At 30.4% G+C, this 17,342-nt stretch overlaps 1 protein-coding gene across 2 annotated transcripts; it reads left to right on the top strand.

Moving 5' to 3' along the window:
- Positions 1 to 5,930: 5,930 nt before the first annotated feature.
- Positions 5,931 to 16,885, top strand: LOC148236605 (uncharacterized). 2 transcript variants are annotated; one of them, XM_088183080.1, is made up of 14 exons: positions 5,931 to 6,000; positions 6,316 to 6,371; positions 8,257 to 8,428; positions 8,489 to 8,662; positions 8,734 to 8,898; positions 9,060 to 9,200; positions 9,288 to 9,514; positions 10,211 to 10,347; positions 10,415 to 10,589; positions 10,648 to 10,881; positions 10,942 to 11,137; positions 11,207 to 11,390; positions 14,232 to 14,676; positions 14,755 to 16,885. In XM_088183080.1, exons 6-14 carry the CDS (start codon positions 9,104 to 9,106, stop codon positions 14,965 to 14,967), a joined length of 1,908 nt encoding a protein of 635 aa, XP_088039206.1. In that variant the 5' UTR covers positions 5,931 to 6,000; positions 6,316 to 6,371; positions 8,257 to 8,428; positions 8,489 to 8,662; positions 8,734 to 8,898; positions 9,060 to 9,103; the 3' UTR covers positions 14,968 to 16,885. The 2 variants fall into 2 exon arrangements, with proteins under 2 accessions (XP_088039206.1, XP_088039205.1); XM_088183079.1 differs by having other exon boundaries at positions 8,734 to 8,986.
- The last annotated feature ends 457 nt before the right edge of the window (positions 16,886 to 17,342 follow it).

Here is a 17,342-nt window from a genome sequence, read left to right as displayed (position 1 = left end):
ATTTCATTGTATTTATAAAAAAATCTAGTTCCAATCTCCTAGACACGGGTTCATGTATAATTCGAACCCAAGAGCTTTAATTTGCCTGTTTAGATTATTTTTGGTATATTAGTCTTAAGCGTCAGAATCAATTAGATGGAGTTTACTTTTAACTACAATACTTTTAGTAGTTTATAAATATTTAAGGTTAAGATAATACAATCTAAATTTAATAATGCGTTATATAAAAATAATCTGTGGATAGTTAATAATTATTTTACAGTTTATTATTATTTATTTTATAAACTATTAGTTTTTAGAGTTTGTTATTACGTGAAAATTTACCATAAAAATTTACTATTTGAATCTTCAATACCATGTTAAATTGAACATAACATATTTTTTGCTTTCTTAGCACTTCTTTATGGATTTTCTGAGGCGAACAACCCCTTACCCCCATTATTACGTTTCCGAATGAATATATTACATTTTTATATACTATATAAATTGCTGTACCACGATGTATATTTAATATTCTATATTTCAGAAAGTTTAAGAAAACCTTTTTTATTTTACCAAAGTCTTGGATTTATATTGCATACGACATGTATAATAAAATACTAGTGAGAAGACGATAAAACGCTCCTAGAGAAGCTTATACGCCAACGGACTGGTAAATCAAACATTTCACCTTCTAATATAGAAAGCCAGAGCTTTAGACATATACTCTATTTATGTACACCTATGAGTCTATATATATATATGTCAAACACGAATGCTTGTTTTGAATAGACCGAATAAATATTTAAATCATGATAAATTACATAGAAAAGTATGTTTTATATTAAATAAAACTTCACCATTGTATCATAATAGTAAAATCAATAAATTAAATTAGCGATTGTTATAGCTCGCTTTGATGCATCAAAAAGTTGGTTAAAATTGTCTTATCAAGTTAATATCGATTCAGATTAAATTTAATGTGGTTTGTACGATCTAGAGAACTATATAAATTGATTTATAAATAATTAAATAAATAATGATATACAATTTCTCTTTTTCTATATAATATGTATGTTATTTACCAACGCAGAAAAGCGTTTCATTTCAGAGTGAAACTATTGTAGATACATATATAAAAATATATATATAAGTTATAAGATTGTATTGTCGTAAATGTATAATTATATAATAGCAATACGTTTACTCAATAATAGACCCAATAATAATTTAAATTTATTTGTATTATTTCAGCAAATAAAAATATAGTACTAATATCTGCATCACATTATAGAAATTATGCAAGATACGAATTAATACATGATTTGCATGCATTTGAAAAAGTCGCCGTCGAATAGATTTTCCTCTAGCCGATTTATTAATAATTTTATTAGTCATTCTAACGTCTATTTCGGAGTTTCTTAACCTTCTTTGGCCATACCCCACCAAAGCATTTTTAAAATCTTAATGTTTCCCATGTAATAAAAAACATGATGTTGTGGCGACCACACAGATATGCCTGCGCTTGAAAGGTATTATTCTCAAAACTGGCGCTAATTTACTGCGACCAAAATGATCATCCATCAACAGGGAAACAAGACAATAGCGTAAAGGACAACATACTGTCATGGGCGCTCACATCGAGAGAGGAACTCCTCCAACTGAGCACTACCATAGCAGAGAGGGATCAACTTCCGCTGTACACTGCTAGACCTCTGAGGACCTCCCACGGACATCATTCCTGCGCCAGTTTCTCCACCACCGCTCGGAGAAAACATCTCACCATATATCGTTTATCGCAATTGTAATATAAGCTAATAAAAACTAGATTCCACTAAGCGTCTCACTGACTATGAAGTCACACCCTTAGGGTCCTCAAACCTTAAAGTGTCAATGAAAGAAAAAAAAATAGAAAAAGAAAGGATAGTTAAAGTACTGAGTAAGATAATGTGATGCTGATAAATAATAATAATATAAAGTGATAAATAGCTATAAATATATACGAAAATAAGAGAACTGAAGTACATAATGAAGGAAAATTTAACAAAAACCTCTTTGCGAGTATATTATTTTAATGTTTATATTATTAATTAGATGGTATTATACATTTAATTTTACACCAGTTTCGAAAAACATCAAGGTAAAACAACAACAACTAATTAACATTATTTATATACAAAAGATAAAAATTTGATGAACTCCTTCGAGATGTGGGTAAATATATGAAATATTACATGTACAACTCTGAAGAAAATAACATGTAGATTAGGGCGATCTTGTGCTATATATGTGCTGCAAAGTTTTTATATGAAGTATTATGTTGCCCAATTATAATTCTAAATTTCCACTGTTTGTGATATCCAGGCAATATTTTTTTTTCAATAACAAATCATTTACAGCGCTAAAGCAACATTTAACTAAATATGACGATGAGAATGGTAACAGTAATTTTCTTGCTAAACTTTGCATAATTGGGTATTTTTTTCTGTCTCGACACAAAGCCACGTCATTGTATATTTTGTGTTTTAAAAGATTCAGAAATTTGCAAGTCTAAGAGTTTTTCTTGATACTGCATGGCACATCAGTTATATCTACCAATATCGGTTGTGTTATCCATTTTGCATCAATACATGAGTCATAAAAACTCATTAGGAATATCAAATAGTATTATAAATCTCTTTAGGCAAACCCTGCGAAAATCATATTATTTTGGTATGAAGGAAAAGTCTGTCATGTTCAATAATTTGATCCTCACAAAATTGTTTGAAGAGACGTTCACATTTAGCATTTGCTTTGATAAAGTTAATACATTTTATAATTCAATATATTATCATATTTAGATTAGGTAAAAGCTTTTTTGAAAGAATTTTCTTTTTCCCAACATTTCAATTAGTTGTGTTTCTACTTCCTTGGCTATTCTATTATATTGTTTTACTAACAGTGCTATTGCTTGGTGGCATTTATTTTACATCTTTATCATTTATTTTCAGATTTTTTTGAGAGAACCTGATAAAGCTGTCTTACTTTTTCCAGATCAAACTATGAGCAGAGAAATTTCATAACTAGCTTCAAGAGTACAAATTTTGTTAGCATTTCGTCCAGAGAACAATAAACTTATTGTTATTATTTTTTCAAACTTCTACTTTATATTCTTAAATTGTTTCAAATCACAGTTCACACAACTGCTATGTTTCGTCTTCAAATGTGTTTTAAAACAACCATTTTCATAGATTCGTTGGTCAAAGAGTATTCGCACCGAAATTCAAATAATCATCTAAATACAAACGAACTTTTTTGTGCTTTCACTAGTAATTTAGAGCAAGAGGTGAATTATAACTATAATTAAAATAACTTTATAAACTTTACAGAATACAAAATTTAATTCGCAATTTTCTACACGCGTCGCGTTGGCATTTGCTCCTTTTTAACAAAAAAAATGTAGCAAATATTAATAATATGCGTATTGCCCTCCTCCCCATCCCTGGTGGGGCGTGATATCAGCACGCTTGATAGCAGCATTTACATTTCTCTATATATGTGGTGAAAAAACACTGGTATTTTATATATGTTTATACAGGAACGTCATTTCAGCTTTTTTCAGAAGGGGCCAAATTTTCCAGGCAATGGTCATTCTTTTTAATATTTCGATACCATTAAAATTCATAATATTTCATTAAATGACATGCATTTTTCTGACCGAATTCGAGATTTAGAATCCCTGTTTAAAATTCACATCGAAAGCAATAAAATCGTATCGTGGCAGTGGAAACCCTCGGTTATCTAGCTTTCGTAATAAGACTTTACAACTCATAATAAGTGAGAAAAGAATAAAGCACCTCTAAACAGAATTTTGACCAATAGGAGTGCGCAAAAAACAAGTATCCCTTCTCAGAAGTCAAAAATCCACGTCAAAAGCAATAAAAATTGAAAATTGCTTCACGTAATTATTAGTCACTTTACACAACACCCCGTAGTTATTTAGAGGCATTGTAAACCGCGCACAATTAATACCGCTCCACATTGCAATTGCGTGAATTACAAAAGACGAATTACAATTGCATTTCAAATGCTTAGGGTGCTACCAAAAAACCTCGAAGTAAAACCTTACATAAGCAGAAAACACCTCAATAGTCATAAAAAATATGGGTTCTGTAACACGCCTGAAGCACTCTAAAAACATATATTCTTTGACTCGTGAATTGTGAGACCTACAATTAACAAAAGACTTACAACTGGTCGATCGGCGAGTGGTTAATTCCTTCGTCGACCGATTCTGCGAGTCAGCTGACCGGCTGGCATCTAGCTCTCGACCTGCGACAGCACGCCGCACACCGACGCTGATATTCGTTGCTCACTGACCTCTGTGATTTGGCAACAACTTTGATATTCACCTGAACGAAGACTTCGCAATTTCACGATTAGCAACTAATTATTACGTCGGTAAAGTATGTACTTATGTGGCAATACTTATAACTAATAAAAATTATATACGATTATTTTCAACTCACAATTCAAGCACCACGACTATATATTCAGACAGGGCCGGCCAGAGGAGTAGGCTGCACAAGCGGTCGCCTGAGGCGCCAGTTCCAGAGTGGAGCTGAAAAATCAAAATAAAGACGTAATATTTTCTTTAAAAATGTTCTACATTTGTACATGCAATCATGTGTACACGATCAGAAACCACTAAGAATTAAAGAAGACTCAAAATTTTGTTTAGAGCTAATAGAAAATAAGCTTTGTTTACTTAAGCTTATAAATGCTATAACACATCTACTTTTTTATGTTGAACTTACTTATAAATTATTTACGATTACATGGCATTCTAAAAACTCAATTTTTAATAATGTTTAAATCTGCAAAATATATTTTAATAACTTTTTAAATATATGTAGAAAATAATTTTATATTTTTAAAAAGGGATTGCACTGAAATTTAATGGTATATTTTTTAAGTTAACATAACAAAGGGTTAAAAAAATTTTTTTGCTTTCCTTACAGTAGAATGACTTGATGATAGTCTCATGGTAACCATATATTTTACTCTCTGCACCACGGCGTTCTTCATTAGCTACTATTTTATTCTTTGTTCTGTGGTTACCATACAAATGTTTTCACTGTATAGCTGTACGGGCAGTCGCCCGGAGCGCCAGCACCAAAAGGGGCGCCATTTGATTATATTTAGCACTGTATCGAAATCTCCTCAATTTCTCAAAAAAAATCGGAGATGGTTTTGAAACAAAATTTTCCGTAACGATCTTTTTTTAGCTCTCTTGAAAAATATATTTTCTAACATTTGTTTTTTTAGAGCCCGGGGCGCTGAACATTCTCGGGCCGGCCCTGCTATGTTGTTATTTTGATTAACTATAAGTTTTAAAAGCTTTTAGTGATTTGAATTACTTTAAATTTAAAAATATTTGCAAAATATACTATATAATAAATTAGTACATACTGATGTATGATATTTGATAATATGCGAGGGGAGCAACTTCATTTTTGTTTGGGGGGCTTATTAAGCTAGGGATTTCGGGATTTGCCCCCCAGATACATAACATTATGTTCCTGATTTATATCTACCATTTTTTCAAGGGGAGCACGTGTAATATTTTTCCAAGGCAACGTAAAACCTCCAACCGTCCCTATATATACTTCAATAAAATGATATGTATATTTAAAACGATGAAAGTAAAATTTCTGGTAACGTATCCATCGTGTAAAAACATAATTTAGTGTGTCCATCTGCTCTAATTATCTTTATTAAAAGATAAATTAGTTTAACAAATTTTAAAAAATATTAATAAACCCTTAGTTAATTGTTTTCAGTTATAGTATGGATTTAAACACAATAACAATGATATATATGATACAATTTATTTATAAACATTGATTAAACGCAAATTAGTGCACTGAGGTTGTAAGAAAAAGGGGAAAATCTCAACCACTGGCAACACCAGTGCAATAGTGACAGCGAGAGGGTTGGTGTTTCGCCATGGAGGCGATTGATATAGCAGGCTGTTGGCAAGTGCGTAACCTTCAAATTTATCGTTTAATCTTACACTTTAAATACAAAGAATAATCTGTAATATTTTTATGAAACTTAATTGCAGAACCATTTTCCCACCCCATCTGTCCTATTTTATTTTATTTATATACCTCACATTCACAATACATTTCTGAACCTCCTTTGAGAAGCTTACCCTCATTTTAATAACCAAAAGCAATGTAAAGTTTAATTAAATCACAAATATATGTTTTTAGGTCAGTGTTTACACAACATTGCATACAATAATCAATAATGTGTACTATTACTTATTAATTGAGATATGTTTATTTCTAGATAACATCGTGCACTCATGCCTCGAAAAAAGCAAAGTCTGATTCGTATTTACCAGGGTAATTATAACATACATACAATATTCAGTAAACCTAAATCTCTCTTTCATCATGATCTGAAAACTACATAGCAGTAATTATAGTGTGATGATTTCAAAGTGAGCCGTCATCTACAAAACTAAGAAAAGAATGAAGCATTACAAAAATAATGGCTTCCAATAGAACTTTGTATGCCAATTGAGCTGAAAGAATGGCATATTGTTACACTTACAACAAAAATGCCTACCAAAAGTCAAACTTAAATCGATCAAAACTTCACACTTTACACCAGCTGTTTCACCTTGACAATTTACCACCTTACATAATTTTGTTATATATTTTAACTTTTGTATAGGTTTTGTACAGCAATAGCTCCTCACTTGAAACACCGAACCATTTTCAAGCTTTTATTATTTATATTATTTTCATTACAAAAAAAATATTACTAATACCATGGATCTCCTTGATTAATCGCTAGACAAATCCCAACATCTTGGAGGCTTTACTGAATATGTTTTCTATATGCTGATGGACACCTAAATCAGTTACCACTTTTGAGCGATTAAGCACATTGTTATCCATTTTATAATAAAATTCAAGTTGTGTTCTTGCTCTAGAAAAGGTAATCTAATATCGGATTACTCTCATTAAATAACATATATGGTTTTCGAGAGTGCAAAGCCATTGTAACTTTAGTTGATCTTCAATATCTTGGCTGTTCCGAAATAATGATTTCGTGTGTTTTTGTTTGGGCATTTACGTAGGAACTTTTTACTGGGAAATTATGTAGGAACACCTACAGATCCATAAATCCTAGTGCTCTATAGAACAATATTAGCAGATCTTCCAGTGCTAAGACATATGTTACCAATAGGGTTTTTAATTATTCGTATTCTTTTTCTCGGTTTTTACCGATATTAATTTATTTAACAAATTAGTGCAAAAATCAATTAAGTGGCTTTAATTAAAAAATAATTATTGGTGAATAATAATTATTTTAATTAATCATTAATTACTTTCATAATCGTTAAACTTTTTGAATTTTATAAAGTATGCATAACACAGAGCTGTGCGAATTTACTGATTAGAGAGAGCGTCAAAATGAAAATGATTAATTTCTTATTACATACTTTTTAATCGGGGACGTCACTGCAGCTTTTATAAATCACCAGAATTAAGGCCAGCTGTTTAAAAACATCATTTTATTGAATTTATTGTATATACTATAGCTAATAATGCTTGAAACGAATTTTATATACAATACATGCGTATCTGATCCATATCAGTATTATGTATTGATAGATTGATAGATTTAGAGAATATTGATAGATTTTCATATAAAATAAATAATTAAAAATAAATTAACTGCGATTAAAGTGGTAAACTGATTAAATTCAAATCTTTACGTCTTGAAACAACAAATACAAAAACGTAACACAAACATCACAAAAATTTTGGAGCGGCACTAATCACTCTGGTATATTGAGAGAGAAAACGGCTACCTGTGTTGCTCAATTTTTATTCAAAGATTTAATTCATTTTACAAATATTCAATCATTTATTTGAATATTCATATAGTTGAAAATCAGGCGAATAATTCAATCAGTTAAGAACCTTAGTTACTACTGTTTTCATGGAAGTCTGGTTTGGCCAACAGCTCTTAAAACTTACGTTTCAAAGTGATGAATTTTTAACAATGCTCCGAGACACCCTCCAGCGACACAGACTTGAATCCACAAATTAAAGTTTGATGCAACCAATGGAAGGGAATGTGAATAAAACTTTCAATACTACATTTATTTTAATGCAGCTATGAAACAAAAGAAAGAGATTTTTAAAAAAAAAACAATAAATATTATTAATCAATATTTATGTAATACCATAATTTATTTTTTTCATTTAACAGAGGGATTTTCTACCTTCACAAAGACGATACTGTAACTTGGTCCTTGACAGATTACAAAGAGAATCCAAAAAAGTTAAGCTTAGTAGATTGTAAAATATATAAAGTATACAATGCGACGTCGAAGACGTACATTAGATTTATAAATCTAAAAGAGAGCATAATTGAATTTCAGGTATAATTTTGTAATAGTATGAGTACATATAAATATGTTAATATATTTTCTAAATTTCAGGTCATTAGATCTGACATAGGTAATCTCATGACTTTATCGTTGGAAAATTACGGTAATCTGTACTGCGAGAAGTACATAAATTCTACAGCTCCTGAGATTGCCTATAATTTTTTATCTGCCGTCGATGAGGAATTTTTCTCAGATATGACGATAGAATCTCAAAATAAAAAAGTGGTATTATCACATTACTAGAGTATGTACATTTACCTCAGATCTTCCTATTATATCACTTAATTTTTTTCTAGTTTCATGTTCATTCAGTTATATTAAATATGCTCGGTGATGATATGCCGTGGTTTTCAAATCCTCCGCCTTTCAACGGATTACCAGAAGATGTTCTCAATGTTATCATACATTGGATGTATTGCGAATTTCTGCCTGAAACCGTCACTGTGCCTGCAGCTTTGAAAGTAATAGACGCAGTTAAAGATTTTCAATGTTTATCTAAGCTGGCTGAAAATTGTCAAAGTTACATCGATAAGATCAGCATTAGAAACCGTACAAAAATATACCTAAATTTTATATTCAAATCTAATATCACTTGTGCTTAAAGGTATATTTTTAATTGCAGAATTCTTAAACGTGATCAATGATTTACACGTATGTTTACAACAAATGTACACTTACTTCAAAGGATCTGAAATGGATATCCGAAAGGATCCTTCAAGAATATGCCTCGTAATGAAACACTGCGTTAAAGAAATTTGCGTCGGTGAGTCTCAAATGAATTATTATTTGATCATAAATAGTTTACCTAAGGATTTTATTAATTAAATTGTTTATGCTTTTTTGCTTTCAGCGGCCGTTAAAGTAATGAAGTTGTTTGATATATTTATTAATAATATCAAATCTTCAGAAACTAACGTGAAATCTGTAAACGAGAAACAGGAAATCATGCAATATGTATATTTATGTTTGCCAAAGCTATTTTCTAATATGAGGGCTCTATTTGAATCTTTGAAATCAACGTTAAGTCCAATGACACAGTCGCAAAAGACTGATGTTGTGAATTATTTAGTACCAGAGGTATTTATATTCAATATCTATCAATCAAAATACCACCAAAAAAGACTAATCCTACCTTTACACTTACTTGCTTTCTGTTTTTTTTACTATTTTTGCTTAACTTATATTTGATAAAAATATAGGGAAATTTAAATACAAATTAGAATGACTATAACTTTCATGACTTCATACAAAAAAATCCTCAATACTAATAATGTGATGAAACTTCCATGAAATAATAACAAAGACTTCTTTGAGATGTTTTGGTGTGAAATTTTGCAATAGAAACAAAGAAAGACAATATACCATTAAATAAAAATACGATTTAGAGTTTCTTTTAAGATCAAGAAAATTACTGGTTCCTAAATGAAGATGTACGTGTTCCAAGACATGACAGAACAAGAAGAAGAGAGCATAAAATTAACAATGAGTCGAACTTGAACTTATAATATGAACGAAGCAGCACCACTCTCTCTTATTCTCGTTCCTGTCAACTTAGCAATATTCAAAGAAAAGTTATTAGGTATTCCAGATAATAATACATATTTATTTCTAACTGGAATAAAGTATATTCCAATAAAAGTCTTTCAAAACTATTGAACAAACTCAAGACCCCTACGAGTTTCAGAATTATTTTTTTATATCTGAAAATTTATTTACATTATATTTTTGTTATTCGCATCACTTGTTTATTTAATAGTAATATTATACTTTCAGCTTCATTCAGGTTTGAATATGATATGTGACGTGTTATATGACTTTCGAATGCTATTCGAACGTAACAAAGACTTTCCGCTTTTCTTCGAGTACAATCATAAACTAACCCATGTACTAGTTTTCTTTTTAGATAAAAAGTGAGTGTTTATCATTAGTCTTATACTATTTCTTAAATACATATAATAAACGCTTAATTTATTTTAGAAATTGCTATACTGAAATGTCTGATAATTACAAATATCGCTTCGTTTTACGCAACTTAGATTTTTTCATCGACGAACTGCCGATAATGGTGCTCAAATTGGAAAATCTAGTCGATCAGCGTCAAATACAGTGGAAAGAGTTTAAGTCGTTCTTTGAAATGATGTCAAAATCAATGGTTAGATTATCACTAAATTTATATTAATGTAAATGTATTTATTTGCTATTATTTTCAGGCTCATACGTTATCAAAACTGACCGAACATAGAAACATTTTCCAGAAAGTTTTGGAGAAAATCTGCTTTTTAGTGGAAAGACAGTCGTTCACAATGGATTTGTTCAATCTAAACTTGCTAGAATTTGTACATGATTTGACTGGAACGTCCGAAGCAACCGACCAACATGAGGTCCAACCTGAGCGTCCCGAATTCCACGACAGTCCCGCAGACACAAACACTTTTGGACACACCGTATGTTTTAAATTTATTTTTTTATGAGATCAATTTTTTCATTACATTTTTACAATATAGGTCAACTTAATTTATGGTTTGGTAATATCGCCGGATTTCGAGCATCGAAAGCTGTCTAGTAATGCATTTGCACTATTGAAATCAACAAAAGATGCCGATATGGTATTTGAAATACCAATTCAAACACCAAGATCGCAATCTGTGAAGGTTCCTGAATTAAGCAGCGGGAATAACAGTCCAGTCGATGCTACGAAAGGTATATCATTTTATTTCATAATAATGCTTTATTGTTAAGATGTTTTTAAATGAACTATGACCATTTTAGCTTCGAATTCTTCTTCAACTCTGCCACTTTGTAGTAAATCTGAGGAATATACTAAATCAAACATGTACGAAACTGTCGATGATAACGGAAGTGTTTTAATTAAAGCTCATCGTACTATTGTAGCAGCTAGATGTAATTGGTTCAGGCGAGCATTACAGTCTGGAATGAAAGAAGCTATAAATAGGTAATATTAATTTATATTATAAATCAAAAGGCTTGTATCTAAGGCATCCAAATACCCACCCAAATTTATTATCCTGTTCTCGAGTATTTTTTCTTAAATTAACAGGGTAATTTTTGTCCACTATTATATACTGACACAGAGTTATAATTTATATTATAAACTAAAATATTTGATTTTCGTATTTTTCATAAATAGTATTTAACTTTATGACCGCAGATAATACCTATAGATGTCATCAAGAAAATTGCCAGTATGCATAGAGTACCTAAAGTGTCATGAACCTTTGAGCCTTGTAATATGTTTTTTTTTGTATAATTTATAGTTGAAAAACACTTTAATCTATTAAAATAATATTTAAATTACTTATGGCATAAATAGATGCTCCCCCACATATTAGCAAAGTGCGAAATAACGTTCAAAAATACCAGCCGCGTTCAAAGGGTTAATTATAAAATTAAAAAAATGTTTGAATATAAAATTAAGACATATGTATAATTGTTAATATTTTATTTAATAAAATATTAATGTCAAGGACGTCATTTTAGCTTTTTCCTAAATGAGGGGGCAAAAGTTGCCCAGTCAGTGGTCGTTTTTTTAATATTTCCATTTCATCAAGATTCATGGTACGTATTTCAATAAATGAAATGCATTTTTCTGGCCAAATTTATGGGGGTAAAAAAGCAATAAAAACGTGCCATCGCCGTCAGAGTGAAAACGTTTAGTTATCTAGTGTTCATAATAAGTATTTTTTAACAATATTACAGCTTAAAAATAGTGAGAATCTAATTAAGTATATTTAAACCGAATTTTGGTCAATAGAAGAGCGCAAAAACAATTATCCCTTCTCTGAAGTCAAAAATCCACATCAAAAGCAATAAAATCGTGTCGGCGCCATTGCAGTGGGAACGCTCGTTACCGAGCGTCCCCACTGCAACGGCGCTGACACGATTTTATTGCATTTGACGTGAATTTTTTACTTCTGAGAAGTGATAATTGTTTTTGCGCTTTCCTATTGACCAAAATTCGGTTTGAATATACATTGTTCAGCCCTATTATATTAGAAGTCCATAGTAATATGGGTAAGGATAGCTATCATATTTTTAAAGCATAGTGTGATATCAAAATGCAGACAAACTATGGAGCAATATGTGAGATGCGATGTCTGTCTGTACTTATTCTTCCGCTTATTTTCCTCTGATAGATATGTTGGCTTAGTTGTTTGTATTTTGGTATGAACAGTAAATGTATATTTCGCAACTGTCAAATTGAGTTTCATAGACATTTTAGAGCTGCATATTAGCGCCTATCAATTAAATTATATTTTCGCTAGTAGAAATATATATCTACTGGTAAAAATATATTAGTGTAATATAATTTATTGTAACATTTATACATCGCATGTAAATGTATATATTACTTGGAAAAATTAAAATTAAATAATTTTACTGCCACCTGCCAGATAAATTAGCATCAGTGGTATTATTTTGATTTTAATAAAACTCATAATATTTCATTAAATGACATGCATTTTTCTGGTTCAAATTTAAGGGCGAGGGGGCAAAAGCTTTAACCTGCCCCCCTTTTCTCATCTCTAAAATTACGTCCTAGTACACACTTCAAATAAACAAAAGCTGAAGACAGATATAAAAAAAAACATTATACATTTATTCCTAATTACATATGTACAGTAGACCCCCCAATAACACAGTAAATTGCGGGCGTGCTATTTGTGTGCGTGTAGTTGAAGGACTAGATAACACTCATACAATTTTTTGCAATACATACTAACGAATCATGCGCATGTGGTGAGATATCTTCCCTTTGGCTCGCTCACACATAAAGTAACGGGCATCCTAATAGCACGTCATTGGGGGGTTTACTGTACTCGCATTTTTATTTTTTGGTAAACGACAAATGTTTAAGAATGTCGGAACAAAATATCTCTTAAAACTTACATTGTGAAACAATACTTTCGGACTGTTAAATAGGGATTTCCTATCCCTTTTCGATATACCGCTTTCACTACTCACTTAATCTCTAAATGGGTTTTGGGAAATAGAAGAATATCCAAAGAATTTTGCATCTTGAAAATTGTGCGAGATATATATTTCAAATGACGAAATCAAATATTATATTGAAATTGAAATGACCGGGAGGTGTTAGAAGCGCTACTTGTATCTGAAAGATTGGAATATGATTGGCTGACTTCATAATGAGATTTCTATACTACACTGTCATGAGGAAGATATCCGTTTATACATAGAGCTTGCCTTTTATTTTTTCTATAGAGTAATACAAACCATATATGTATTTTATAGCGTATATTATATATTATACAAGCTTTGGAGTTGAACCAGTACTGCAATCATCTCAATTCTTATCAAAAGTATGCGATTATTTATTTATTCCATCAAGTTTGAAACGCAGTATCTTTCAATGTATTTATAGAGAATTAAGACTAAAACATTCAATACAAATTGAAGGTTTTACGAAACGTCTTACAAGACATTTTATTCAATAGACAAAGAGATACTATTTGAATTCTTAAATTCCTTGAATCTAACAGCACAATCTAATCTTCAAGATCAGTAGCCCTATTATATTGATGAAGAATTTGGATCTGATAATAGTATGTAATGGAATGCGGGTGGTAATGAAACGATTCTGTCTGGCATATTTAAATGAATGTTTAATCCAGGAAGCTATTGAATCATAGCGACGTGCCTTTTCGCTTCAATTTGCCTTAACAGTAATTGATTAGGGAGATGCGGCACTTAATATACAAAAACTAGTACATATAAATATATAAAATTGTAATTGATTAACATTTGTTTATTTCAGTCACATCATAATTCATGATACAACTCCGGAATTGTTTAAAGAACTTCTCTACTACCTTTACACGGGAAATCTAGATACGAATTTACATGTTGAGAAAGTTACAGAACTCATGTTGTGTGGAGACAGATTTGAGCTAGATGGCCTCAAGTTGGAATGTGAATTGCTGCTAATTTCCAAATATCTAGCAACGTCCAACGTTTTCTTGTATTTGAACCTGGCTGATCGGTACAATGCTAAATATTTGAAGAAAGCTTGCATGGAGTATGTCGGAAAGCAATACAGACTGGGAAACATAGAGCATAAAGACGTCGCCGAATGCGTCTCACCTACACTCCAAGTAGAAATAGACGAGATTATAACATACCATTCTGTAAACAATCATTACGCTCATAAATCTGACAATCACCAGGCGGCTGACTATTTCTCAGCGCTCAGTATAAACGATGTAATGATCATTTAAATAGCTTTTATTAGATTGATATATCAACACCTTTAATTTAAGGACATTTATATTTTTTTATAGGAAGATAACGAGCCTTACTATTCGGAACCGATCGGTCCACAAATTTGCGATTGCATAGATTATACGAGATTGAACGAATGCTTGAGGTATTTGACTGACATAGTCGATCCGCGTATGACTATTCAAGAACTCACTACCATCATTCTAACACACGATTACGACATAAACAGTGCTTTAGATTATTACTTCCTGATGGTGAATAACGATATCTAAAAAGTTATCTTATCTATCGCAAAAGTTTATATGTTATTTATATTTATTTACGGTAATGTGCCATTGTAAACATCGTGAAATCGGAAGTTTATTAAGTAAACACAAAACACTTGTGAAAATATATTATGCAATGTTGCGTTTATGTTTGTATGTTGCTTTATATGTTTCTATAAATATTGGAACTAAATGTAAAATGTGTTTCGGACGATGGAATATTTTTTTTAGTTCAAGTTGTTTATTGCTTTAAAGACCTTTATAATAACAAAAATGAATATTTAAATCAAGTAGACAATTATTAGTTGAGATGAATAAAATTACAATAGTAATTAAAAGTATTAATATACTCCATAAAACTTATTTCCAGGATGTCAAATAATTTATGTTCCTAATAATAATTTTATATTTTTTTGCCTCAAAGATAAGTTAACACGATTTATATGTAAAATACCTGCTGATAGTTTTTGTTCAATATAAAATTAACATCTGCACCTAAAAAATTTAAATAATTTTAAAAAATATTTAAAACTAAGCTTGTCTTTGATATCTAAAAAAAGAGACTACTCGCAAAAAGTAATGATACAATTGAAACCCGTGTGTAATTCTACATATTAATCGAACTTTCTTATATTTGTGGCAAAATCTTTTTATTTACCAAAGTAATTAATTTTGTTACTGAGAATATTAGGAGGCAACTCAACAAAATTCTTGTTACAAGAAAATTGATTGCAAAATCAATAGCATTTATAATAAGACGTGGGTCTAGTCACAGTCCTGATCATGTTATTGAGTGTGCCTTTAATATTTATGAAATTTCGGGCAATTTTCGATATTGTAACTACAATGCAAATTTATTTTTTATCTAATAAGCCTTTATGTATGTATTTTGGAATCAATCAATTTACCGATTATTATTAAAAAAAATAGTAAGAATACACTTAGAAAGTTTGCCCTTAATATTCTTAATACCTTATATAATGTAATAAGACAGTTGTTTTATTAATAGAGCTTGAAACTGAACATGGAACAATTTTCCTAGTTTTATCCCAAAGAATATTATTTTTAATTTGTTTCTGGTACGTTTTGTACATGTGAAATTAATGTGATACTAAATGTTTATTGTATTTATTATCCAAGCACCTCACATTTCTGAAACCATATATTATTGTCGTCAGTTAATTTGAAATTTGATATAAATTTATACCATTTAACTAAATGTAGATTGTAAAAATATGAAATAAACGGTCACTTGATCAATGTCAATATATGAAAAATCTGTCCAAAAAAATTCTTTCTATATGATTAAAATTTCAATCTTACTATTCTATATTGTTGAAATGTATAAAATGTGTGAATAATGTTCGATTTTTAATGTTAAACATTCAAATTTTTATTGTATTATATGTTAAAAAATGCACTGATCAAGTATTACAACAGTATGCAAAAACTTACCCAAAAATAAAAATACACAAGGATGTACTCAAAATTTTAAAGCCTATATATAACCATATTTTACTTATTGCAACATTCTTGGCCTTTATTGCTGAAATAATTTAACTCGCTGTTCTTTGTAATCTGTCATTTTTAATTCACAAAGCTATTTATAAAATCACGCAAACTTTGTAGCACAATATCACATGGAAAGCTAGTTTATATTACAATTGTCTGGCGCTATCTAGTAGCAGAACCATGAATTAACCTGAGACTTAAGTTGTGTAAGCTATTAAGTACACCCTTGTATTCTCTAATTCATTGTAAAAGTATATGGGAGTTTTGTGCTGTATTGTTGATTGTATTGTAATAGCACTGCGATTAATCTGATGAGAGGTGCTTAGCTTACTAATTCCATTTTACATTCGAATTATATTTTGCTTGTTATAATAAATTTATTATACGATATAATAAAATATCTATACATGTATTAAATGTATTTATTTTTCTTATCCTGTATATTGATAGTGTTATATAATATATGATATATAATCAGAAGAGATAGTATGAATCGGGTAGTATGATGTCATATTTGTAACACACGCCAAGGTGGGCGAGTTATATCATTCTTTTTTTGAAAGATTAAGGGGATGAAATCAATTGATGAATTTCAGTATAGTGATGCATGTCTGTCACTCCAGCAAGTGTGCGAGTGGACTTACATACATTCCGAAACGGTAAGTTTTGTAGCAAATTTTGAACAGTTGAAGGCATCGTAAAAGAAAATATGAACGAAATAAGCTGCACTTCTGGTGATGAGTCTAGAATCAACACACCATTGTTTATCGTGTTCTGCTTTGAGTACCCAGTCGACTCTAAGCTGGAGAGATGTATGCCTACCAGGTACTTTTAAAGCTTGAAAAATATTTTTACTAAATATTAAACCA

Source organism: Plectrocnemia conspersa, unplaced genomic scaffold, assembly GCF_051122295.1.
Source record: "Plectrocnemia conspersa isolate PC_06_02 unplaced genomic scaffold, ASM5112229v1 ptg000003l, whole genome shotgun sequence".
Taxonomy (NCBI): Eukaryota; Metazoa; Arthropoda; class Insecta; order Trichoptera; family Polycentropodidae; genus Plectrocnemia; species Plectrocnemia conspersa.
The sequence above is the reverse complement of the archived record's forward strand: the minus strand, read 5'-3'. Positions and strand labels throughout refer to the sequence as shown.

Excerpts from the sequence above, each read along its gene's own strand:
- LOC148236605 (XM_088183079.1), top strand. The coding sequence starts at position 5,968 with ATGGAGGCGATTGATATAGCAGGCTGTTGGCAA. Across the intron at positions 6,001-6,315 it reads ATATAGCAGGCTGTTGGCAA|ATAACATCGTGCACTCATGC; the intron begins GTGCGTAACCTT and ends GTTTATTTCTAG. Across the intron at positions 6,372-8,256 it reads TCTGATTCGTATTTACCAGG|AGGGATTTTCTACCTTCACA; the intron begins GTAATTATAACA and ends TTCATTTAACAG.